This window comes from Lynx rufus, unplaced genomic scaffold (genome assembly GCF_022079265.1).
Source record: "Lynx rufus isolate CCGP_SWC_20201006 ecotype Redwood Valley unplaced genomic scaffold, mLynRuf1.p SCAF_3, whole genome shotgun sequence".
NCBI lineage: Eukaryota > Metazoa > Chordata > Mammalia > Carnivora > Felidae > Lynx > Lynx rufus.
In genome coordinates, this window is record NW_025814845.1 from 141,312,870 (window position 1) to 141,339,277 (window position 26,408).

The 26,408-nt window shown below is 35.5% G+C and overlaps 1 protein-coding gene across 1 annotated transcript in view; it reads right to left on the minus strand.

Annotated features, from left to right (window-relative positions):
* Positions 1-26,408, minus strand: part of SPOCK3 (SPARC (osteonectin), cwcv and kazal like domains proteoglycan 3) — a 490,206-nt gene that overhangs the window by 256,530 nt on the left and 207,268 nt on the right. Inside the window, exon 3 of the mRNA XM_047091776.1 lies at positions 9,209-9,323. Within this exon, the coding sequence (XP_046947732.1) occupies positions 9,209-9,323 (115 nt within the window). The remainder of the gene's footprint in view (positions 1-9,208; positions 9,324-26,408) is intronic.

A 26,408-nucleotide genomic window follows, 5' to 3' on the forward strand; every position in this document is an offset into this window, starting at 1 on the left:
GTTTAATATATACCTGTGTATATGTGTGTATATATATATGTGTGTGTATGTGTGTATATATATATATATATATATAGCATTAGAAAACCTTGAGAAATAAATGAAACATGATTAACTTTAGGTATTATCTGTGTTTTAAGAAGAGTTACACTAATTCACTATCCAAAATACTATTACCTCTTTTTAAGTGCAATTAATATTAAAAAATAATATAAACTATAGACTTTGGATGACAATGATGTGTCAGTGTAAGTTTCTCAAATATAACAAAGGTACCATCCTGGTGGGAGTTGTTGACAATGGAGGAGTTCGTGCAAATGTGGGGACAGAGGGTATATGGACATTTTCTGTAACTTTTGCTCAGTATTGCTGCAAGACCAAAAAAGAAAAAAAGTGTTGCAAAACCTCTAGATACTAACTGAAAGATCTATCGGTAGTGAGGTACTTAAATGGTTATATAAACATCTACTTATAAATGTATAAAAAATTACATGTTCGTAAACATATAATTAATTTGTAATTATAAAAAGGAATGTGTATACAAAAAAATAAACGATTTCAAATCCTCAATTTGTCCCTTTTATCTAGCTAGCTACCATCTTTCTATACATAATCTGAAGAAGAATATCCAGAATCTTAGAGCTTCCATTTTTGATTCTATAAAAGGACCATAATAGGCTTTAGTATAAAACTTTTGGAATGTTGTAAAAAATAAATTTAAATCACTTAGTAAAAACTTTGCATGTATTAAGTGTGTAATAAATGCTGGATTTCATTCTCCCTAGGACAATATCAACACATTTATATACTCCACAGGCTAAATCTTACATAAGTACAAGAAGCATTATTTTAAAATAATTGTAAGTTCAATTCTATCCAACAAACATTTTTGAGACTCTACTATAAATAAGTCCTGTGACTGAATCTTTCTGTTATGAATATTTCAACATTATAGCAATGGAAATATAAATATCATAGTCATATATTTAATAATTATATAAGGAAATTCAGATTTTCTTTTAAAAATGGCCTTTAGGGGCGCCTGGGTGGCGCAGTCGGTTAAGCGTCCGACTTCAGCCAGGTCACGATCTCGCGGTCCAGGAGTTCGAGCCCCGCGTCGGGCTCTGGGCTGATGGCTCAGAGCCTGGAGCCTGTTTCCGATTCTGTGTCTCCCTCTCTCTCTGCCCCTCCCCCGTTCATGCTCTGTCTCTCTCTGTCCCACAAATAAATAAACGTTGAAAAAAAAATTAAAAAAAAAAATAAAAATGGCCTTTAACATTATGAATTCTAAAAGTGCATAGTTAAAATAGAAGAGTTTTAGGACTCACATTCCTTTGATATCTGTTTTAATAAATAGTATTTTATATTAGCTTCATCATTCTTTTATATAATGCCTTTTTACAGGGCCCAAAGCATTTCCTTTTTGATGCTTTTTCAACCTTTGGTGTAAATGGAGCAGAAATTAACATGGCTAGATTTGTCCTATAATAACTTCTTCAACCTTACTGCTTTGTTATGCCAAAACTTTTTTTTTTAATATCAGCAGCATCCATTGATTGGTGCCTGAAACACTGATCTAGAAATAGTGTTAATTATCTGCAGCTGCACAGGCAGCAAAGGGAGCATAAAACACTAGGCTTCTTGCTCACAGGGTACAAAAACAGGGAAACAAAGACTCTCAGCTGTAAGCGTCCCCAGAGCTGCTCCCCATGATAACAATATAAAGTGGGTCATTTTCAAAACCTGGCAAACTCATCATATATTTTATACTAAGCATCTAAATTTTAGAAAACATGTTGCAGCTTAAGTTTCTCTCCTTATTCATAACACTCTTTTGTTGTAATTGGTGATGATAATGGTAACAAAACCAGCACAAGCACACAGGTAACAGTTGCTTGAGACAAATTCATGAGACAAATATCCAAACATATGATTTTGAACATGACTTACTTGGAGAGTTTACAACCTTCTCCACACTGGCAATAGTGTTCACAGTTAGTGTAAAATACATCATGAACCTCCTGATCAGTCTATTTTTCTGATATCAAAGATACATATCGTGATTTAAAACACTAGCAATTATTTCAATTCTTTACAAACCTAAGGCAAAGGTCTACCAGTTTCCTAAAGCTAATTGTTAGAGGTTCATTTCTCCTTCATATGTTCATATCCTCCTCTCCCTTTTCTGCTGGCAATTATTTGTTTATTCAATCAATAAATTTATTCTTATTAAAGTAAAATTTGTATATAACATTATATAATTTTCAGATATACAAAATTATACATTGATACCTATATACACCACAAAGTAATCACCATCAAGTCTAGTTACCATTCATCACCACACAGTAAGTCCCCTTCACCCTATTAGGTAATCATCAATCTGCTCTCTGTATCTATGAGTTTGTTTTTGTATTGTTTTGTTTATTCATTTGTTTTGTTTTGTTAAGATTCTATATATGAGTGAAATCATACAGGATTTATTTTTCTCCATCTGATTTATTTCACTTAGAATAACACCCATGCTATGGTAGAATTATGCCAATATTTCTTTTTTTTTATTTAAAAAAATTTTTTTCAACCTTTTTTTATTTATTTTCGGGACAGAGAGAGACAGAGCATGAACGGGGGAGGGGCAGAGAGAGAGGGAGACACAGAATCGGAAACAGACTCCAGGCTCCGAGCCAACAGCCCAGAGCCTGACGCGGGACTCGAACTCACGGACCGCGAGATCGTGACCTGGCTTAAGTCGGACGCTTAACCGACTGTGCCACCCAGGCGCCCCGCCAATATTTCATTCATCTAATGGCTGAATAGTTCCTGTGTGTGTGTGTGTGTGTGTGTGTGTGTGTGCGCGTGCGTGTGTATGTGTATGTGTGTGTGTGTGTGTGTGCGTGTGTGTGCGCATGTGAGTAACATCCTTTTTATCCATTTACCCATCAATGGCACTTAGGATGTTTCTATATCTTGGCTATTGTAATAATGCTGCAATGAACATGGATACGCATCAATCTTTTCAAATTATTGTTTTCATACTCTTCAGATAAATACCCAGAGGTGGAATAGCCACATCATACAGTAGATCTACTCTTTTTTTTTTTTTTTTAATTTTTTTTTTCAACGTTTATTTATTTTTGGGACAGAGAGAGACAGAGCATGAACGGGGGAGGGGCAGAGAGAGAGGGAGACACAGAATCGGAAACAGGCTCCAGGCTCTGAGCCATCAGCCCAGAGCCCGACGCGGGGCTCGAACTCACGGACCGCGAGATCGTGACCTGGCTGAAGTCGGACGCTTAACCGACTGCGCCACCCAGGCGCCCCCAGTAGATCTACTCTTAATTATTTCAAAAATAATTGAAAAGTGTCCATTCTGTGTTCACAGGGGCAACAACCATTGACATTGCCACTCTTTCCTTTTCTCCACATCCTCTCCAACACTGCTATCTTGTGTTTTTGATAATAGCCCTTCTAACAAGTGTGAGGTGATATCTCATTGTGATTTTGATTTGCATTTACCTAGTTATGATGAAAATTTCTTCACATGTCTGTTGGTCATCTGTATGTCTTCTTTGGAAAAATCTCTATTCAGATCCTCTGCCCATTTTTAAATTAGGTCTTTTTTTATTGTTTATTTTTTTGCGTTTTTTATATATTTTAGATATCAATCCCTTATAGGATAAATGACTTGCAAATGTCTTCTTCCATTCAGTAGACTGCTTTTTACTTTGGTGATGATTTCCTTTGCTTTGCAGAAGTTTTTTGTTTTAATGTCGCCCCATTTCTTTATTTTTGCTTTTGTTTCCCCTGTCTTTGGAGTCAGGTCCACAAACACACCACTAAGATCAATGTCCAGGAACTTCCCACCATGTTTTCTTGTGGGAATTTTATGATTTCACTTCTTCCATTCAAGTCATTAATCTATTTTGAGTTAATTTATGTATATGGTATAAGATAGTCATTTAGTTTCATTCTTTTGCATGTGGCTCTCCAGTTTTCCCAGTACCATTTATCAAAGACACTATCCATTCTCTGTTTTATGTTCTTGACTCCTTTGTTGTAAATTAATTGTTCATACATGAGGGGGGTTATTTCTGGGCCCTCAATTATGTCCCATTGATCTGTGAGTCCATACTATACTGTTTTGATTACTATAGCTTTGTAGTATACTTGAAATCAGGGAGTATAATACGTCAGTCTTGTTCTTCTTTCTCAAGATTATTTTGACCATTTGGGGTCTTTTGTGTTACCATACAAATTTTAGAATTGTCATTTCTGTGAAAATGCCATTGGAATTTTCATAAGGATTCCACTAAACCTGAAGATTGTTTAGAATAATATGGGCTATTTCACAATATAAATATTCCACTTGAGGAGCACAGAATATCTTTCCATTTTTTCTATCTTTGTCACGTTCTTTTATCAGTGTCTTACAATTGCCAGAACACAGGTCTTTCACCTCCTTGGTAAACTCATTCCTAGCCAACTGTAATCTTTTCAAATCAATTGTAAATGAGACTGTTTTCTTAATTTTCTTAATTTCTCTTTCTGATAGATTATTATTAGTGTAAAGAAATGCAACAAATTTCTGTATATTGATTTTGTATCCTACAACTTTACTAAATTTATTAGCTATAATTTTTTTGGTAAAAACTTCAGAGTATATATATATATATATATATATATATATGTCTGTATCATTTGCAGATAGTGACATTTTTACTTATTTCCTTCTAATTTGGATTGCTTTTACTTCCTTTTTTGTTGCCTTATTGCCGTGGCTAGGACTTCCAATACTATGTTGAATGAAAGTGAGAATAAGAATCCTTGTCTTATTACTGATCTTAAGGAAAGACTTTCAGTTTTTTTACCATTGAGTATGATGTGAGTTGTGGGTTTATCATAGATAGCCTTTATTTTGTTCAGGCATATTCCCTCTATATATCTGCCTTGTTGAGAGTTTTTATAATAAATGAATGTTGATTGTTAACAAATGTATGGTTTGGTTTCATTTTGCATATATTGAGATAATCGTATGATTTTTGTTCTTTTTGTTAATGTGGTGTATTATGTTGATTAATCTGTGGATGTTGAAGCATCCTGACAACATAGGAATAAATCCCACTTGATCATGGTGAAACATCCTTTTAATGTATCGTTTCATTTGATTTGTTAATATTTGGTTGAGGATTTTTTCATCTATGCTCATGAAGAATATTTTGTGTGCATGTGCGTGTGTGTGTGTGTGTGTGTGTGTGTGTGTGTGTGTGTGTTTCTCTGGTTTTTTCTTTGGTTTTGGCAGTAAGGTAATTCTAGACTCATAAAATTAGTTTGGGAGCATTCTTTCCTCTCCAATTGTTTGGAAGACTTTGAGAAGAACAGGTATTAACTTCTTGAATATTTGGTAGAATTCACTAGTGAAATCATCTGGTTCTGTACTTTTGTCTGGTTGGGGATTTTTGGTTTCTGATTCAATCTCCTTACTAGAAATTAGTCTATTCATATTTTCTATTTCTTCATAATTCAGTCTTAGAGAATTGTGTATTTCTAGAAATTTATCTATTTTGTCTAGGTTGTCCAATTTGTTGGTATAAAATTATTTGTAGTGTTTTTATGAACCTTTGTATTCCGATGGTATCAATTTTAACTTCTCTTTTATTTCTGATATTATTTATTTGAGGCCCCCAGAGAGAGTCCCAGCAACTTCTTGTCTATCCAGCAGATACTTTAAGATCAGTAATTGGGTCTTCTTCACATATGTTCTAGGTTATTTTCAAACTGGTTTTTTTTGTGCTGGATCCCAGGACAAGGGATTCTGTGTTCTCCATTCCCTGTAGTTCTATGGTTTTCCTGGATTAATTCCCACTGGTTTTCAAGGCAAGGCATTTGGGTCATCATCTGTCCTGTGAAGGATCTAAGCATTGGGGTGCCTGATGTACAGCACAGACCCTTCACTTCTCAGGGAAAAGTCCCATATTTTTGAGATCCATCCTGATTATGGATTGCTGTTCCTGTTGTGTTTTTTTTCCCCCAACATGCCCTTTTCTCCTTTGTTGTAGAGGCTCTGTTCATTCAGTTTTTAGGTCTTTTTCAGAGGAAATTATTCCATATGTAGTTGTAAATTTGTTGTGTCCATGAGAAGAGGTAAATTCAGGATTTTCCTACACTGTCTCTTGAACACATCTTTCTCAATAAATTTATTTAAAGATATTTGTTGATTGGCTCCTATGTCCTTCCCAGACTATCTCCAACAAATACTCACAAGGCGCACAGAAAAAAAAACTTCAGACTTAGATTATCTAGGTTGACCAGTTCAATTGATCAAACTACCCAATTTTCCTCTCTAACATTCAAAAAGAAAAGCTCTTTTCATACATTATTCAAAGAACTATATACTAACCAGTATGTCAAGTCACATATAAAATTGTAAGTAAGACATAGACCTTACCTTCATGAGCTTCCTGTCACTTGCAGGAGATTCATGTTACACAATTTATTACAAATGTAATGAGTATTTAAAAATGAGAAGCGCAGGGTTCTAAGGTAATGGAAAAATGGATGTTTTATCTAGTTTGAGGAGGGCGGGAGAATTAGGAAAACCTCTTTAAACAATGACATTCGCCCTACAGAAGCAAACAAGAAATTTCATCTTCTCTTTTATGAGATCAAGAAAAAAGAAAGTTGTTCCTATAAATAAAAACAATAGTAATTTCTAATCTAAACTATGTAAACGGTCTAAATTGATTAATTAAGCCTGTTTTCCTTGTTTCCCATACCCCATCCCCAAATTGCACACACCCCACATTTAAGACTTGCTTTATTTACATCAGCCACCTTTATTGATCAAACTTCTTGGCAAAACTCTCCTTCCCTAAGTGTTGTATAAACATTCACTATGTACCTACATCCTCAAAGCAAATAAAGCATATCAAATATTAATCTTAAAATCAATTCTTTGGAACTAGTTATTTATTTATTGAATATAGTGTGTACTGAGTGCAAATTTTATAATAGTTTAACAGAAATAGAACAGGACTAAACAGTATTTACATAAAACACTTTGAAGTCCACTTACTTAAAGCACAGTAGACTCCCCCACTGCCCCAGCTTACCACTATACCAAAGGCAGAGTTGGCAATGGTTCTCCTTTTAAAACATTGCACCTGTTTATATTAAGAAATACTCTAGCTTTTGTTCTGAGTCTTTATCACATTAAGGAAGTTTCTTTTTGTCTGTAGTTATATCTTTGTTGAATAAGAGAAGCAGTGAGACAGAATAGTTGTAAAAAACATGGACTTTGGTGACAGTAAACATAGACTGGAATCAATGCTCTGAAAATTCGCAGCTTTGTGATATTGAATCAGTTACTTTAACCTCTCCTGGCTTCAGTGTTCAGCAATTGTGGAAAGGAGACAGTCTCTCTGCCCTGGGCATGAGATGAACTGTGAGGACTTCAGTTGCTCTTTGACTTGGTCCAGGGAGCAGAGGGGGAGGGGGAGAGGGGAGGGGGGGCAGCAAATGGCCAATGAGGTGTTAACTGTGTGTTAAATGAAAACCTTTCCCAGGGTCTCTGACACTTGTGATAAAACAGTTTTTGTTTTTATGAAATAAATTGACTAAGTCTCTGAAACTTAAGTGAGGGATTACACATGAATGTATTTCAACACCAGCCTCCTATCGATTTCTCAAGTAAAAACCAACTCTCTCCTAACTCTCTATACATACATTTGCATACTAATATTTAAATTTTTGTGATTAATTAATGTGAGTCCAAGCAATTCAGAAACTTTGGAATCCTAGGGAAATAAATAGAAAAATAAAATTCTGTCCCAATATTTTGGTATTTCTTTATAAAGGTAACATAGAGGACATGCTTGAGTGTGGAACATATTGCTGTTAACTCTGCTTTGCCACGCTGTGCCCTCCCACAGTATATTGACTTTATAGCAACATTATTTCCTAGAAGTCTTTTATACTTTGCATTCCCAGACTTGCTGTCTTTCTTCCTCTTACGTACTTCTGCAAGTATATTATTGGTATGCCATGATTCTTTGTCCCAAGTGAACTTATTCCTAAACTCTTTATCTTGGCTCCATTAGCCAGCCTGTCTTGGCATTTGAAATCTCCCACGATAGATGTGGCATTATGGAATAAATTCCTCCTCTACTCCATTCAGCAGGTTATAAAAGGCTTTATGCATATGTGCTTTCAAACTAATACGAAAAGTCAACAAAACTTAAATTTTGTCATTTTCTAGAAGTTCTACTTACATTCTTATTCTCTAAAGTTTTTATTCTCTGTTGGTATGTTTGAGTAAAGACTGTAGAGTAAGGACACTAAAATAAAAATGCAATTAATCTCTGAACATACCCAGATAGTGAAATTCCCTTGCTCATTTGACGTAAAAGCAGTACAGTCCCAATGTCACAAAAGAGAGTGTTCTCATAAAAAGAATTCTTTTAAAAGTAATAAAGGGAATAGATACACCTGCTTACTTCAGTCAGTTACCTGTGATTTCACTTTTGGCTGTGCCATGTTTCAATATTTAAGACAGCACGAAACTACACAGACTATTTCTAAATTACTGATCCTTCTCAAAATAGAGCTTATCTGACAGAAGCAGTGATATCATTATAACACAATATTTAAAACTCTTTCTTCTCTTGAAATTTTGTGCCAGCTTCCAGACTACAAGGACTCTACCAGTATGAGTGCTTCCTTAAAGGAAGGTGTCCTGAAGGGTTCTAGGTCCATATCTCTATACTGTGACTTTTTCTTTTTTAATGAACATCAATCATTTGTTTCATTTTTTCTTTGTCTTGTTTATTATTATTATTATTATTGTTTGCCCTTTAACTTTGTTTCCAGTTCTTCTTTGAGGAAAATAGGCATAAGCATAAATATTTAGAGGGTACCAAAATGGTACTTACTCCTTAAAGTTGAAAAAGTGTGAGTATGCAGATATAGTACTTCAATCTTCACAAACTCCTCTTTATTTAATAATATATGCCTAAATTCTATAATCCATAGTAATTCTGACTGATTAGCGTTTAACCCAAGTGAATCATAATTATATTAACCAATCTTCTGAAATTGTTTCAATAAAACTCCGGATATAAGCTTAGCAGACATTGCCAAATATTTACATTCTACAGTTATTCATAGTAAGGAATACTGTTCAATCAGTGAAATTTAATTTAATAATGTTTACCTGTGTGTAAGCCTCCGGTGACTAATGCAGACTGCAGTCTGAGAATCTTGAGCAATGCATACCTTATGCCGACTACATTTCATCTTTGAGCATGGATCTTTGGCTGGATCCAAAGCTAAAAAAATGTTCAGAAAATATTAAGATACATTGCAATAAAATGGAGGTATCTCATCTCATCAAACGATTTGATCAAGAAATTTACACAGCAGTTCATCTCTAAATTTTCTTCACATTCCTCCTCTTCTAAGAGATACTTCTATTTTTACCCATATAACTAACTCAGAGTTAATAGATGGCTGCAATTTAATCTTATTCTACTTGGAAGCTAAAATACATGCAACCTTATGACCAAACAATGTATAATCAAAATAGAAACTTTAAGACCAAAATTTCTTATAGTCGTTACTGTCTTCTAAGCAGTAAGGTGCAGAATAAAGTTGGGACATTTTACTGTAATACTTGTGTCAGTTGAGGATTATAATTTATACTTTTGCTTTCCCTAGATAGATGCAGGTAGGTGGACCTAAGGGAGTAAGCCCAAAAGACTCTAGTGGGTGTTAATGAGTCCTTTGATATGCAAGAGGAGTCTATAGCTGTGCTAGGGGGCTGCTTGAGTGTATCCTGGTAATAATACTGAGATATTGCATTTTCATTTTTAAATTGCTTGTGCCTGATGTCTGAACCCCCATTTCTCTAGACAAAACCCCTATCTTGATGGATGCCAACACAAAGAGTGTGTGATTTATTGGTGATATTTTAAACAAGAGTCTTATTGAGATTTAATTTGCATACAATTCATTCTATTAATGTTTAAATTCAGTGGCTTTCAGTATATTCACAACTGTGCAACTATTATCATAATCAATTTTAGAGTATTTTTTAAATGGTAATTTATTTATTTTGAGAGAGAGACTGTGTGCCAGAGCATGACCAGGGGAGGGACAGAGGAAGAGGGAAAGAGAGAATTCTAAGCAGACTGCACTTTCAGCCCAGAGGCCAACTGGGGCCTCTATCCCGCGAACCTTGATATCATGACCTGAGCTGAATCAAGAGTCAAATGCTCAACCGACTGAGTCACCCAGGCGCCCCGGTTTAGAACACTTTTATCTTCTCAAAGAAAGGATACCCTTTAGTCATCAACCTCCAAGCCCCAACTCCCCCAGCTCCCTCACAACCATGAATAGCAGCACCCGCTAATCTAATTTCTGTCTCTATAGATATGCCTATTCTTTCTTTAGGTAAATAGAATTACATATATGTGGTCTTCTGTGACTGGCTTCCCTTGTTTGGAACTATGTTTTCAAGGTCCAACGATATGGTACCATGTATCACTATTTTATTCCTTTAAATTGCTGAATACCATTTCTCTATATAGAGATGCCACATTTTATTTATCCATTCAAGAGTTGAGGGGAATTTTGGTTGTTTCTACTTTTTGTTTATTATGAATAATGCTGCTATTGGTAATTATTATTGGTGATGTCTGATGATATTTTGTTGTGATTTTCATGGGTGGAAAGCCAGTGAGGGAGTTGGCACAAATAAGAAAAAGGTGCTGAGTGTCCTCTTTGGGTACATGTCACAACTGAGAGAAGTAACCCATACAAGATGAAAGCTGAAAATAAAATTCTAATGCATATAGAAAAGTGGAACCTAAGTGACCTGAAAAATTTTTATTTGGAATATACAAAAGTTTTTGGGAAAGCCCTGAGCTCTTTGCTGAACATGAAATGTGGATTTGAGCCAATCTTTTCAAATCTTAAACCTAAGGTAAACTAGAGCTAACATCTGGTGTATATATCAAATTTAGCTTTATGAATGTGTTAAATCAATAACCTAATGAAAGTGAATACGTTTTGATAACCAATAAATAAACCCAATTTCAATAAAATGCAGTTATAAATTATATAGAGAGATGCATTTAGTCAGAGAAAGGCAAATATCATATGATTTCTCTCATATGTGGAATTTAAGAAACAAAAAAAGATGAACGTAGGGGAAGGGAAGGAAAAATAAGAAAAACAGAGAGGGAAGCGAACCATAAGAGACCTTTAAATACATAGAACAAACCGAGGATGCTGGAGGGGTATTGGTGTGGGGATGGGCTAAATGGGTGACGGGCATTAAGGAGGACACTTGTTGGGATGAGCATTGGGTGTTATACATGAGTAATGAATCACTGCATTCTACTCCAAAAAGCAATATTATACTGTATGTTAACTAAATTGAATTTAAATAAATTAATTAAGAATAAAAAACATGTTTTCTTTGTTTAAAAATATATATTTCAACTAAACTCTTGAGATTTCAAATACTCAACTCAAATTAAAAATACTAACGCATATAGTTGGTAAGATATTCACTAAGAGACATCTTATACCATAATAAAGTGGTCAGTACAATAACTGCATCTATTTGGAACACAAATGTTTAAATTTCCTCCATACTAAAAAAAAAAAGTTTTTGACAGGCAATGATTAGATAAATTATAGCTTCTCTTAATTTATGAATAAATTCAAAATTTAAGATAAACAATATTAGCTATTTTATTTTCTTTTTTCAAATGTTTTTTATTCATTTTTAAGAGAGAGAGCACGCACGAGCATGAGCAGGGGAGGGGCAGAGAGCGAAAGAGACTCAGAATCTTTTTTTTTTTTCAAATTTTTTATGTTTATTTCTTTTTGAGAGAGAGACAGAAAGAGACAGAGGGAGACAGAGCACGAGCAGGGGAGAAGCAGAGAGAGAGGGAGACACTGAACTTGAAGCAGACTCCAGGCTCTGAGTTGTCAAGCACAGAGCCCGACGCGGGGCTTGAACTCACAAACTGTGAGATCATGACCTAAGCTGAAGTCCGGTCGCCTAACTGACTGTGCCACCCAGGCGCCCCAGAGGGAGACACAGAATCTTAAACAGGCTCCAGGTTCTGAGCTGTCAGCACAGAGCCCGATGTGGGGCTCAAATCCACAGACCATGAGATCATGACCTGAGCCAACATCGGATGCTCAACTGACTGAAGTCACCCAGGCGCCCTATTTTATTTTCTATGAAATGTTTAATATACTTTGTTCACCATGCAAATGAAAATTGCTAGAACATTCTAATTATACTGTAGCAGTTTAAACCATCACAAATTAGAAAACGGTCTCATTGAACTACTGTACCTTAAAACTGCATGATTTCTTGTTAGACAACATAAAGGAAAAACATACAGTAACTTAGAAGGTATTAAAATGTATTGTTATTTCTAATCGTTAGTCTATTTTGAGTTTAATTGTTAATATCACTTTTAAATGTTGATTAAAATTAAATAATTCTGCCTAAAACAAAAAACAAAACAGAACAATGCCTTTGTACCTACCACTGTATCTTATATTCACATGTCATACACTCATTGTGAATATATTTAACCTATGACATATTGTTCTGAAAGGGGAGTGTTTTTGTTTTGAAATACAACACTATGGTACATATGAAACTATCATGACTAATCTAACCTAGTTACACTCCAAATGCAGACCATTGCTAGTTATTTTTAGTTATTCTTTCTAGTTTTCTTTACCTTATACAGCATGCATTAGATAATTTTCTAAAATTCCATTACACCTCTTACATTACATCTACCTAATTAAAGACATCAGAACTCAAAAATTTGTGTATAATAAGAAGGAAATTACTGGAACAAATATAGCACATAAAAATAAATTTGATGAAAATTTTACATAAAATTCTGCATAAAGGATCAAATAAAAAAGTAGTAGTATTGGGGTGCCTCATGGGCTCAATAGGTTGAGCGTCCGGCTTTGGCTCAGGACATGATCTCACAGTTCGTGGGTTCAGGCCCTGAGTCAGGCTCTGTGCTGCCAGCTCTGAGCTTGGAGTCTGCTTCAGATTTTGTGTCTCTTCCACTTGCACTTTCTCTCTCTGTCTCACTCTCAAAAACAAATAAAAATTAAAAAAAATTTTAAGTGTAGTAGTGTCAGGAGATGGAAAATATGATAGAAGGTGAACAAAAGAATCAAATACATAGAATCTGCACTAAGGAAAAGATCTCTGTGCATGTGATTTTAACCATGTGTATTTTTGAGTAGAACTTACATTGTTGGCAGCTTAAAAATTATAAAATATCACACACTGTAAATACAGATGCTTGAGATTTTATTCTTGAAATCACAACAATAACATAGCCATCTTCCCCTAGACTGAAGCCCATGGATTAGACTTAATCCTGTATTTTAAATTCATCACCTCCCTCTGTTGCTATCCTCTTCTTTCCATCTCATTCCAATTAGCGTTTCCTGTTCTACCCCACATTACTGTATTTAACTTTTTCTCAGGCATCCAGTAAAACAACCCAAGCACCCAGTAAAAAAGATTTCAGTCAGTGCACTTGAATTCATTTGGGTATATTCTTTTTGTCTTAATCTTTCATAATCTTTCTTATGGATGTGAACTAACCTGGGGATCTAACGAATACTGTTTTTGTATTGTTTTGTTTCCAAACAAAGCAGTCTGCATACTAAACAACGGCCTTATGCTTTCATCTATGATGTAGTTGCATTTCATTTGTGATATAGGATTCCCCTCACTCTTTCTCCAGAATATTCGGTTTTTAGTCCAGATTCCCCCACTAATTTCTAGACCAGAGTAAGCTAGGGCATATCTAGCCTGACCCAGCTGCTAATGTGGGAGGAAGTGCCTGCACCAGCAAGGATTGGTGTGAGCAGAAAACAAATGTAAGTGTAGACAGGTATGTCAGTGAAGAAAGATCTAATTCTTGAAAAGAAGTCCTTATGTAAGGGGAACTGAAAAGTAAGGACACACAATGCAGATGGCAGGTCAAGAAAACAAACAGGGACAGTGACTGAAAGGTGCTGAATTCTCAATTCAGCAGAGAAATCATTAGTATTCATATTCTGTGCAAGTGGTATTGAAAGGAAAGGCAAAAAGTAGTGTCATTAAGCTGCAAAACTAGGTTTGATTGTTACTGTCAAGAACTGAAATAAACTTTAACAGAGAAGATCGGAACTCTTAATCTGTACAAACTGACTTCTAGAATTTAGCAGTGTTTATCCACAAAAAGCCTAGATTTTTAAATTAAGTCCTAATTATTCTAGGCTAAAGCCCTCTTAAATAATTCTGCATTTTATTTTTAGTGGGGTTAATGATGAACCAGTCACCTTAGCTAAGTCAATTTCAGAAAAAAATACTTCTTAGAAACTTGACAAATACAGTAAAAACTTAACTTTCCCAATACTGATTCAGATTTTTCAAACTACTAACTTCTATACAGTCTGATAGGTTCATCTAAAAATTAAAGATTTCTGGACTAGATGATCTCCAAATTCACATTCTTTTTTCAAAAAGTGTTAGTACATTTCAGCATGCACTTTTGGCACCACAAATCCTATGTAGAATGGATCCTCCCCTCAACACATTCAGCATTCTTATTAGGAAGGAGATATATAGGAAAAGCAATTAGAATGCATCAAGTGGAAATTATATACATATATGTGTGTGTGTATATATAGTTAGCTATGTGAAAATGTACACACATACCGGTGAAGGAATGGGGGATCATTAGAATGAATGAAAACTTATGTAGGTTTTGAAATATGTACAATGAACAAAATGAAAGAAAACCCCAGTATAAGAAGCCAGTATAAATGCATAAAAGTATAAAAGGATGCCCTATTCCTGGAATGACAGTTCAGGAGGGATGAAATACAAAATGTACATACTGCCTTCAAGTATTGTGGAAAACCAAAACAAAACAAAACAACACTAGAGAGGCGGATGAAAGCTTCTTACCTCTTGGAGTTCTACCTTATAGGTAATGCCATGTCACTGAATGATTTTAATTTGGAGAGTGACATACTTAGGTTTGTATGGTAAAGAGATCACTCACAAAAATTTGGTTACGCTTTGAATAATTTTTGATCAAGACAAGAAAACTAACAAATATCCAGGAGACAAAGGATAAGAATCCACTGTAAAGGAAGATGGGCATGGGGACAATGCTGACTACAGAGCAAAAATAAAAGATGGTTTTGGGAGGGTCAAGCATGGTCTGTTGGAATAGGTATGCTGAGGCAATGGGTTCTGAATCAGCTGAATAAATGTCTAGCACCTGACCTCCACCATTTGTGGCCTTTTTCTGTAATGAATACTGCTGCAACTGATTTTCTTTTGATTAGTATTTGCCCAGCTAACTTTTGTCTGAACTCCTTTATTTTTAATTCTTAATTTTTATATTTTAACAATGCTCTCAAGAACTCTTGGGAAGATTTATAAGCACAGTCTAAGGGGACATATCTCTTCTTTTGTTTCAACTGTGACTTTTTTTTTATTTAAAAAAATTTTAATGTTTATTTATTTTTGAGACAAGGAGACAGAGCATGAACGGGGGAGGGTCAGAGAGAGAGGGAGACACAGAATCTGAAACAGGCTCCAGGCTCTGAGCTGTCAGCACAGAGCCCGAGGTTCCGAACTCACGGACTGTGAGATCAGGGCTTGAACTCACGGACTGTGAAATCATGACCTGAGCCAAAGTTGGATGCTCCACTGACTGAGCCACCCAGGCGCCCCTCAACTGTGACTTTTTTTAAATGTAATTGCACTCTTCCTTATTGCTTTCTTTTGTGTTTTCTTTTTTTTTTTTTTTAATTTTTTTTTTCAACGTTTATTTATTTTTGGGACAGAGAGAGACAGAGCATGAACGGGGGAGGGGCAGAGAGAGAGGGAGACACAGAATCGGAAACAGGCTCCAGGCTCTGAGCCATCAGCCCAGAGCCCAACGCGGGGCTCGAACTCACGGACCGCGAGATCGTGACCTGGCTGAAGTCGGACGCTTAACCGACTGCGCCACCCAGGCGCCCCTCTTTTGTGTTTTCTATTCTGCAACATTTTGTTTCTTTTTCTCCTTATCTTTCTTTCTTCTTTCCTTCCTCATAGTGTGTTAATTATATTTTATTTAGTACCTTTTTCCTTCTGCTAGTTTGGAAGTTATACAATCTCTTTTGGTGATTTCCTTTGGATTTACATACACATCGAGCATCACTGGATGAGAATAACCATACAATAAGTAGATTACCCTTCTTCTGAAGAGTTCCATGTTAACACCAAATCTTTGACCTTCAACTTCCACACAAATTTCCATGAGTTCCTCTGCACTTTACCATAGAACCACTGCAAAATAGTATTTTTAAATATTTGTTTTTAATTTTTTAAATTTATTTATTTATTTTGAGAGAGAGAGCATAATCGGTGGAAGGGCAGAGGGGGAGGAGAAAGAGAATCCCAAGCAGGCTCTGCACTGTCAGAGTAGAGCCTGATGTGGGGCTCAATCTCATGAATGGTGAGATCATGACCTGAGCCAAAATCAAGAGTTGACCACTAGACCAACTGAACAACCAGGCACCCCAAAAGAGTCCATATTTCTATTATTATTTTTACTGACATAGCTAATTTAAACTTATCAAGTCTACCAATTTATTTGCCCATAATTGTTTCTTGCAGTTCACACTGTCTTTTGGGTCCTCTCATATAATTTTATTTGTTGAAGCATATCATTTTATGGTTTTTTCCACATGTGCAATTTGTGCCATATCTTTTATATATTTCTCTGAATATATCTTTATTTTCCAATAAATTTTAAAGGATAATTTATCTGTGTCTGGCATTCTTCTTTGATAATTACTTTTTCCTACCCACAATAAAAATATTATTTCATGTTATTTTGCCATCAGTTGCGACTAATTAATAAGTCTGTTTTTAGCCTGTGGTTCTCTGTAAGCAGTCAGCTTTACCCCTCAGATATTATAATATTTTCTTATCATCAAAACTTTGTGCTGTGAAATGCCTATCTCCATCTATTATAGCAAACACATCAGCAAATATATCCTTCTCTTTGAATTTCAACTGGTAACAGAAGTACATTTAGGTAATGAAAGAACGCTTCAGCCACTAGGAAAAAAATCAAGAAAACAAAAACTTAAGTTAAACATTCATCATGATTTAAGAGCAGGTGAATTGTGCCATCGAGAGCTGGATTTAAATTTTGGAAAACTGTTGGAAAAATTGCAACATCACTACATAGTGAAAGGCATAAAATTAAAGTAAGATGCATACCCATCAGCGTTCACTTGGTGAAATGTCTCTTTAAACTTAATTGTGTGTTTTCACATAAAATGAAGTGACCAGTAACTCAAACATGTTTTAAAAACCTTCACGGTTCAACAATGAAGCACTGAATATATTTTTGTTGTTGTTTTAACAACAGTTCGTTTCACTAAAACTATGTTGTACAACTATAAGAAGAAGTGGTTTTCTAGGGAATTTTTTTTAACTTGCCAGATGTTAGAATGAAATGCAGTGCAAGTGAGCAGCATGGAAAATAGAGCTAATGCCTGATAGTTAATTAGACTTTTGACAGCCAATTTTGTGGTGCTAAATGTGATTAAATGTGGCTGCAAGTCTTTGGAGTGACTTTTCTTAGTTTTAAACCTTAATATTACTTTAGTTATATAACATCCACTGTAACTCTGGTCTCCCCATTTCAAACATTACATGTGGAGATCTACATAATCAGCAGATTTGAATGCAACTGCTGCATTAATTTCTTTTGTAGTAAATATATATCAAAATATCACAATATTTATTCCAATAATATCCCATCTTATATAATTGTATGAAATGCAACTACTACATTGATAACTCAAAGATAATAAAAACTCTAGATGCTATTATAAGGCAGAATTTTGTGCAACATCCAGTCTAGTATTAAAGTACTAATGACAGTTTAAAAATGTCATGATCTTTTATTCTTTGTCGTTCTTTTACTTTGTCAAGATATCATATCTTCCACACTCCTTAAAGTGATAAATGTTAATAGTGTTCCTTTTATAAAAGAGATGAATTTCAGAATACTTGACTATATGTAAAAACCTATTATTTTTACAGGTTTTCATTCTCAAATATTATTTGTTACATAAAAATGATGATACTGAATCCTCATCATACAGCTTTATACTTAGGACTTTCATTCTAATATTTGAGGTAAATATATCTATGATTCAGTTAATACTAAGAGGGTGCCTAAAATAAAATCATAAAAAAGTCCCTACTAATAGGGCAATAATGTCTTAGCTTACTGAAATAATGTTTACCTGTAGTTCCTTGATGATTCTATATCTTAGTGTTTTCATCTAGAAATGAAAGAGATTGGTCTAATTCTAAAATGCAAAATAATATATTCTATAATTGCATACCTTAACTTACCTGGGAGCTTTTATATAAAAAAGAAGAAATATTTTTAAATATTAACACTGAGTTGAGGGCACTTGGGTGGCTCAGTTAGTTAAGCATCAGACTCTTGATTTCAGCTCAGGTCATGATCTCATGGTTTGTGAGATAGAGCCTGACATCAGTGTGGATGTGGGATTCTCTCTCTCCCCCTCTTTCTCATGCTCATTCTCTCTCTCTCTCTTTCTCTCTCTGTCTCTCTCTCAAAATAAATATATAAACTTTAAAAAATATATTTTTTATTTTTATTTTATTTTTTTATATTTTATTTTTATATTTTATATTTTATATTTTATATTTTTATATTTTATATTTTATTATATTTATTTTATATTTTATTATATTTTTTATTTTCAACCACCGTGTTGAAAAACTGTTTATGCAACTCTGCATAAATACTTCCAGACATATAGAAAACAGCATATTTGGCATTATCATTTGTACTTTTGTTGCTAGTTATTAAGGTCTTATAAAATCTCTTATAATTTGCTATACAGCTCTTCTAACCATCCTACAGGAGGATATCTGGCCCACTTTAAGTGACACTCTGCTTTTCTCAGTCCTCAATTAGGACACAGAATTATCTCAGTTCAATAAAAGCCACTGACTCTAAACTCACCATTTTCCTAAATGAAGTTTACTCTTCTACTTTTCCTATTTAAGAGGAAAAATACAATCTACATGAACTCTTTTTTTTAAGAGAGTTTCTCTATTTTTGAGAGAGAGAGCACGTGCGCACGCATGCCTGCACATGAGTGGGGGTGGGGGGCAGAGAGAGGGAGACACAGAATCCATGAACTCTTTTTAAAGAACAATGAGGCTAGGGGCTCCTGGGTGGCTCAGTCAGTTAAGCATCTGACTTCAGTTCAGGTCCTGATCTCACTGCTCCTGAGTTCAAGCCCCACATCAGGCTCTGTGCTGACAGCTTAGAGCCTAGAGCCGGTTTCAGCTTATGTCTCCGTCCCTCTACCCTTCCCCTGCCCTGCTTGTGAGCTCTCTCTCACTCTCTCTCTCTCAAATATAAAATATAAATACATACATACCTACCTACATACATACATACATAGAACTAAAACAAGACTTCTAAGCACAGATAGGTTTCCTCTGAAAGGTGTGTCAAACATTGCTACCATTAGATAGTTTACACACTTACATGCACAGAGAGGTGTATATGTATAAACAAGGAATGATTTTATGACCATCTAACCTTGGGTAGGAATTGGGTGTGAATCAGGAGATATTCTCCTGATATCATCTATTCAATCTGCTACAAAATTAAAGGCACAGTAAGTGAGCACACCTCACTACTAGAAGAAATGTTAAAATTAAAAAACTGAACACAGAAGTGTTGGCCAGAATTAGATCAACCAACCCTAACACACAGCTGGTGGGCAGTACAGAATGGTACAGGTTACTGTTAGTAGTCCAGGTACGATTAGGAGACAAAAGACTTAGTACCTCAAATAGGGAAAGTTTAAAATAAGGAATTGCTGAGGCTCCTGTGTGGCTTGGTTGGTTGAGCATCCAACTTTTGATTTTGTCTCTGGTCATCATCTCATGGTTGTGGGATCGAGCCCACATCAGCTCTGTGCTGAGCGTGGAGCTTACTTAAGATTCTCTCTCTCTCTCTCTCTCTCTCTCTCTCTCTCTCTCTCTCTTTCTCTCTCCCCTGCGCCCACCCCCTCCTCTTTGTCTCTCTCTCTCTCTCTCAAATAAAAATAAGAATAAATAAAATAAGGAATAAAAGAATAACTGTCAAAAAAAGGAGTAAAAAAGTCTCTCAAGAATACTCTAGTAATAATATGAAGTATCGATGGAAGAGCCAAACTAGAAAGGTGTGCCTCCTCCCCAGGTTTGGGATTCAATTCTCATTGGAGAAGGTTGAAGTACACCGGATGGCTCAGAAGTCTATTTAGTTAGCAGGGCCAGAGCTGGTTGGTCCATAGTCACTGGCAAAGTGGGCAACACCATACCTCTTCCCCCCACCCATCTGGTACAGGTGCACAGAGGCTGAAAGGAAGGGAATTACAGCTGGGAATGAGCAGGAAACACTCAACCAGTATGCAAGTGGGCTGAAGCTAGCAGGAGTGCATGGAGGGAGTTGAGGCATTGGGAGCCCATTTCCAAGTGCAAGACCTGGAGTACACAGTTCCCACCAAAACAAGGTATGCAAACCTGCTGTGGGACTATACATATTCTACATGCAGGTGTGGTAGAGCACCCCTGCATGTCTCTCCTTCACCCACCACTGCAGTAGAAGGACAAACAGAAGTATTCCAGAGCCAGAAAGAGAAGCCCTTCACTCTGCAATGCCCTTGCAGTTCCCTACATTGATGACGCTTAATTTCTGTTTGTTACAAGACATGCTTACAGGATCCTGTTCTATCACTGCAGAACAGGCAACGAAAAGGGAATTGAGAGATGAGAGTCAGTAAATTGATACCTCTCACAATCCCTTTGGAAAATATTTCGGCAGTTTGTTATATAATTAAACAATACTACATCTTTGAATTTATCCAAGAAAATATTTGAATGTTCATGGAAAGACTACTACAAATAGTCATGGAATGTTTATTTATAAGAACTAACCCAAATATGCATCAACAGATGACTGTTGTCATACAAAGACAATGCTACAGCAATAAAACAAACAAAACAAAACAAACCCCTGAAAAATGCAATACTGTTAGATAAATCTCAAAACCACTATAGGAAAAAAATGGCATAAAGGAAAGTATACATGCAAGGTACTTCCATTTGTATCAAGTTATATACAGAACAAGCTAAAGTAAATTAAAGTGAAAGAAATCAGAACAGTGATTGCCTGGATTGGGGGTAGGCAACCAGGGGGATTGGGCAGAGGATGCAATTCGGGGAATGTCTGGAGTGATGGAAATGTTCTTTATCTTAAAGGAGGTAGTGTTAATTCAATTATCTGCATTCACCAAAATGCATCAAACTGTACATTTTCAACTATTGCATCTTATTGCATGTAAACTATGGATTAATTAAAAAAAAATCCTGTTTTTTTTTTCTCCTGAGGCATCTTTTTTTTTTAATTTTTTTTCAACGTTTTTTATTTATTTTTGGGACAGAGAGAAACAGAGCATGAACGGGGGAGGGGCAGAGAGAGAGGGAGACACAGAATCGGAAACAGGCTCCAGGCTCCGAGCCATCAGCCCAGAGCCTGACGCGGGGCTCGAACTCACAGACCGCGAGATCGCGACCTGGCTGAAGTCGGACGCTTAACCGACTGCGCCACCCAGGCGCCCCACCTGAGGCATCTTTTGAAGTCTCCATCCTCCATGAGAATATTTAAGGTCTTTCTCAATCAATCATCTCAGGGCAGCAGAGCATACAATCAAAAATCAAAGGTGCAAATTTCACCTCTGAAAAATCAATTCTGCATCAAGGGGTATGTTCTTTTGTAATAAATTCTGCACAATGCAGATAGGTTAAATTAATGAAAAGCAAGTCATAATAGGAAAGAGAATGCAGAACAGGATCTCATTCACTCAAATCTGCATTCAATTCCTACTGGCAAGGTCTACATAAGACTTTAGACGTAACTGCCAGAATTTAACTGTCCTAAAAACAGAAAGAGCTTTTAAGAATGCCCAAAAGTTTCAAAAAGACTAATATTTTGTAAAAACCTACGATAATACTGGCTGAAGCAACAAGTTGATAGAATTTCTAACTAAGAACACTTTCAAATATACATAGTAATCTTCAGAACATTTTATGAATTAAATGTTTTGGAACAAAACTAATTAGACTAACCACTTTTTTCAAATATTCCTTCTTTCAGCAGATCGGTCCTGCTTGCACAGAGCTGTAGTTACAACAATGGCAGACATTCTTAGTAAAGCAATGGTGGTAATTATCCTGGCAGGTAAGTAAACCTTATGGGTCTTCCGTATCCTTCAGTTTGTCACGTCTAATTAATATCATGGCTCACAAAAAAACCAAATAATCCTTTGCAAAGTACTGATCTGACTACTGTTAAATGAAGCTTTCACTGCCTGCCACCTACTTAGGTGGGATTAGATTAAAGCCTCTGGTTTGCTCAAATGACTAAATCAAATGAGGGTGTATTTTCTGATAGGGCCCTTTCAGTCAGCTTGTTTCGTGAAACAGTTTAATCTGTACTTTACTCTGGTGCAAATGGAAACCTCTAATTGCTATTTACTGAAGGACTGCATCTTTAGCATTGATGTATCAAATTAATGGTTTACCACATCTGGAAATTTAATATCACAAACTGTCAAATTTATAAACCTAAATACGCTGGACATTTTTGTTGCCTAAAGTATTTGTCTAAATATCCAAAATATTAAAAAATACTTTTAGTCATATTCTTGGGGTTGTAAATTGACAATGCAATAGGATCCCATAGGGCCTGCCTCAAATCATGAGAGCAGAATCCAATTCTAGCAACTGACATAACAAAGCCCTATAGAATTACAAGATGTGGTTCCTTATCAAACATGATGGGACCAGTGGATGCAAATGGCTATGATGTTAACTTTATAAGTATTTTTATGTTAAATATTAAAAGTATATTTTTTCTTTCTAGGCTATTACAAAGAACATGATTATAAAAATACCATGTGCAACAGTGATGACAAAACTGAAACATGGTAAATTCTAAAGGACTCCATGATTGATCAGTGGGGAAACAAGGTCAAAGTAAAAAGGAACCAGTGTTGTTGTATGTTATTATTCAACTTTGAAATGTGCATGATGGGTAATATAATTTGAAAAGCGTCAATATTGCCTTTTTGGATACAAAATCTTCACTCTATTGTATATTATTAATCCTATGAAGAAACTGATATATGTCACTGTGAGATGTAAGAAGAACCTAGAAAATACTCGGTCTGAACTTGCAAATTTAAGTATATTGTGAGAAAATGGTTTGGGAAAAGTATTTTCCAGATTCTAATTATACCATTGCTGTCCCTACTTAAGTATATTAACTAACAATGAGTCTGAAAGACTAGAATGATAAGATTATTGTGTGGTATGGAATGGATCTCTTTTAGACTAACCAAGTACTAGAGAAAAGTTCTAAAACAAGGGAGGAATGAAAAGAGAACTTTCTCATTTGTTCTGGACTAAATGTGTATGTCCCCCTAAAATTCATTTGTTGAAATGCTCACCTGCAAAATGATGGTACAGTAGTCCCCCCTTAGGCACGGTTACCCTTTCTGCAGTTTCTACTTGTGGTCAACCACCATCTGGAAGGTGGATAGTGGCCTAAAGCTACATTACAATGTCAGGCCAATCACCACACTTCATCTTACCATTTTATCATCTCACATCATCACAAGGTGACGAAAGTAGAATAAGATGTGGAGAAAGGGAAAGGACCATATCCACATAACTTTCATTACAGTGTATAGTTAGTTGTTCTGTTTTACTAGTAGTTATTGTTGCTCGTCTCTTTGTGTGCCTAATTTATAAATCAAACCTTATCATAGGTACGTAGGTATAGGAAACAAAAAACATAGTATGTAAAAGTTTCCGTACTATCCATGGTTTCAGCCATTCACTGTGGATCTCAGAACATATACCCCAAGGATAAGGAAGGACCACTGTATTAAGTGGTGAGGACTTAGGAAGTAATTAGATCATGATGGTGGAATACTCATAAGTGGGATTAGTGCCTCATAAAAGAGACCTTAGGAGCTCTATGTTTCCTTCTCACATAAGAATGCAATGAGGGTAAAATGAGAAGATGATAGTTTGCAACCTGGAAGAAGGTCTCCCCAGAAGCCCACCATGCTGGCACCTGATCTTAAACTTCTGACCTCCAAAATGTCTATTGTTTATAAGCTGCCCAGCCTATGGTACTTTGTTATAGCAGCCCACACCAATTAAGAGACCATTATTCTTTCTGGGATTGAATGAGAGGAAAAAGGAAGAGAACCAATGACAGATAGCAAAAAAAAAAAAAAAAAATTAAATCTCAATCTCTATTTCCCTTTTCTTAGGCTTCCTTCAAGCCAACTTTTGGACAATGTTCAGATGAGTGAGAGTAAAACAGAGGGGATCATTTGACAATCCTTGCCCCGTCTTTCGAACATGAACACCACCTCAAAGACTGTCCTTGAACATTCTGGGGCACTGGCACATCTTAGTAACTCTGTTGGGAGAATCACTCAATCAAAGGGTCACCGTGGACTTTTAAGGCTACCTTCAGTCCATGTGCAGCATGATCACCAACTTGAGGGCTGCTAGGGCTTGCCATGGTGATTCTGGCACAAAAGTTATAGAGTGGGGCCAGTGAGATGGATGTAGGCTAAGAGAGATAGGCGTCTACACCCAACAGGACTAAGATGAGGTCAAATCTATCTTTCACTGTGCCCTTCTCAACATATGACCAAGTACACATTATCTTGGAAAGAAAAAAAAGGAAGTGAGGAGGCAGCTCAGAAACTTAATAACCAAATTATTATACCAACTTAATAACCGACTTAATAACCAAAAGGAATTAAATTGAATTATTTTAACCAATTATTATCTAATTATTGAATTAGGTTGTACTTTGTCATTTTTTTCTAATTAAGGGACATATTAAGGTACTTTTCTCATTTGGAATATGGCAGATATAGACTAAAGAGTTTATATATATTTTTTACTCATTTGAGTTTCAGCTTTTCATGTTGACATATAGTTATATATTGAACAACATGGATTAAAGGGTACAAGAAGTAACCAGATTCTTTATCTAATTCTCAGAAAGTGTTATATTAGCTCCTTGCACCTAATAATTTACTCTTTTCAAATAAGAACCCAAGCAGTATTTTAATAGCTTTTTACATAGTGGAATGTCCAGCACACTTTAACCATCATACAATTTAGAATGTCTCCATAGCTGAATCATTCTCCAGCCATGAGTGTACTTCAGTTTTGGAATTTAGATGGCATGAGATTTTATATATATATATATATATATATATATATATATATATATATAAAACCCTTAAAACTCTACTAATATATGAATTCAGTAAAGTTGCAGGATGCAAAATCAATATGCAGAAATCTGCTGCATTTCTATACACTAATAACAAACTTGAAAAAAAAAGAAATTAAGAAAACAACATCATTTATAATCACATCAAAAAAGAATAAAACACCTAGAAATATATTTAACCAAGGAGGTAAAAGACGTACATTCAAAAAAATAAGACATTGATGAAAAAAATTGAATACACAAATACATGGAAGATATTCCATGCTCATGAACCAGAAGAGAAAAATTAATATTGTTAAAATTTCCATACTAATATTCAAGTCAATCTATATATTCTATGTACTCCCTGTCAAAATTCCAATGGCATTTCACATAAATAAAACAAACAATCCTAAAATTTGCATGGAACCAGAAAAAAATCCCAAATAGTCAAAGCAATATTAAGGAAGAACAAAGCCAGAGGTATCATGCTCCCTGATTTCAAACTATACTACAAATCCATTAATCAAAATAATATGGTTTTAGCATAGAAACATACACATAAGGGTGCCTGGCTGGCTCAGTCTGTGGAGCACGTGTCTCTTGATCTTGAGATTCTAAGTTTGAGTCCCACTTTGGGTGTAAAAATGACTTAATAAAATCTTGGGGCGCCTGGGTGGCTCAGTCAGTTAAGCATCCGACTTCCGCTCAGGTCATGATCTCACGGTCTGTGAGTTCGAACCCCGCATCCGGCTCTGTGATGACAGTTCAGAGTCTCTCTCTGCCTGCCCCTCCCCCACTTGTGCTCTGTCTCTCTCTCTCTGTCTCTCAAAAATAAGTAAATGTAAAAAAAAAATTAAAAAACAAGCCAAAAACAAACAAACAAACAAACAAACAAACAAAACAGACACATAGATCATCAATGGAACAGAATATAAA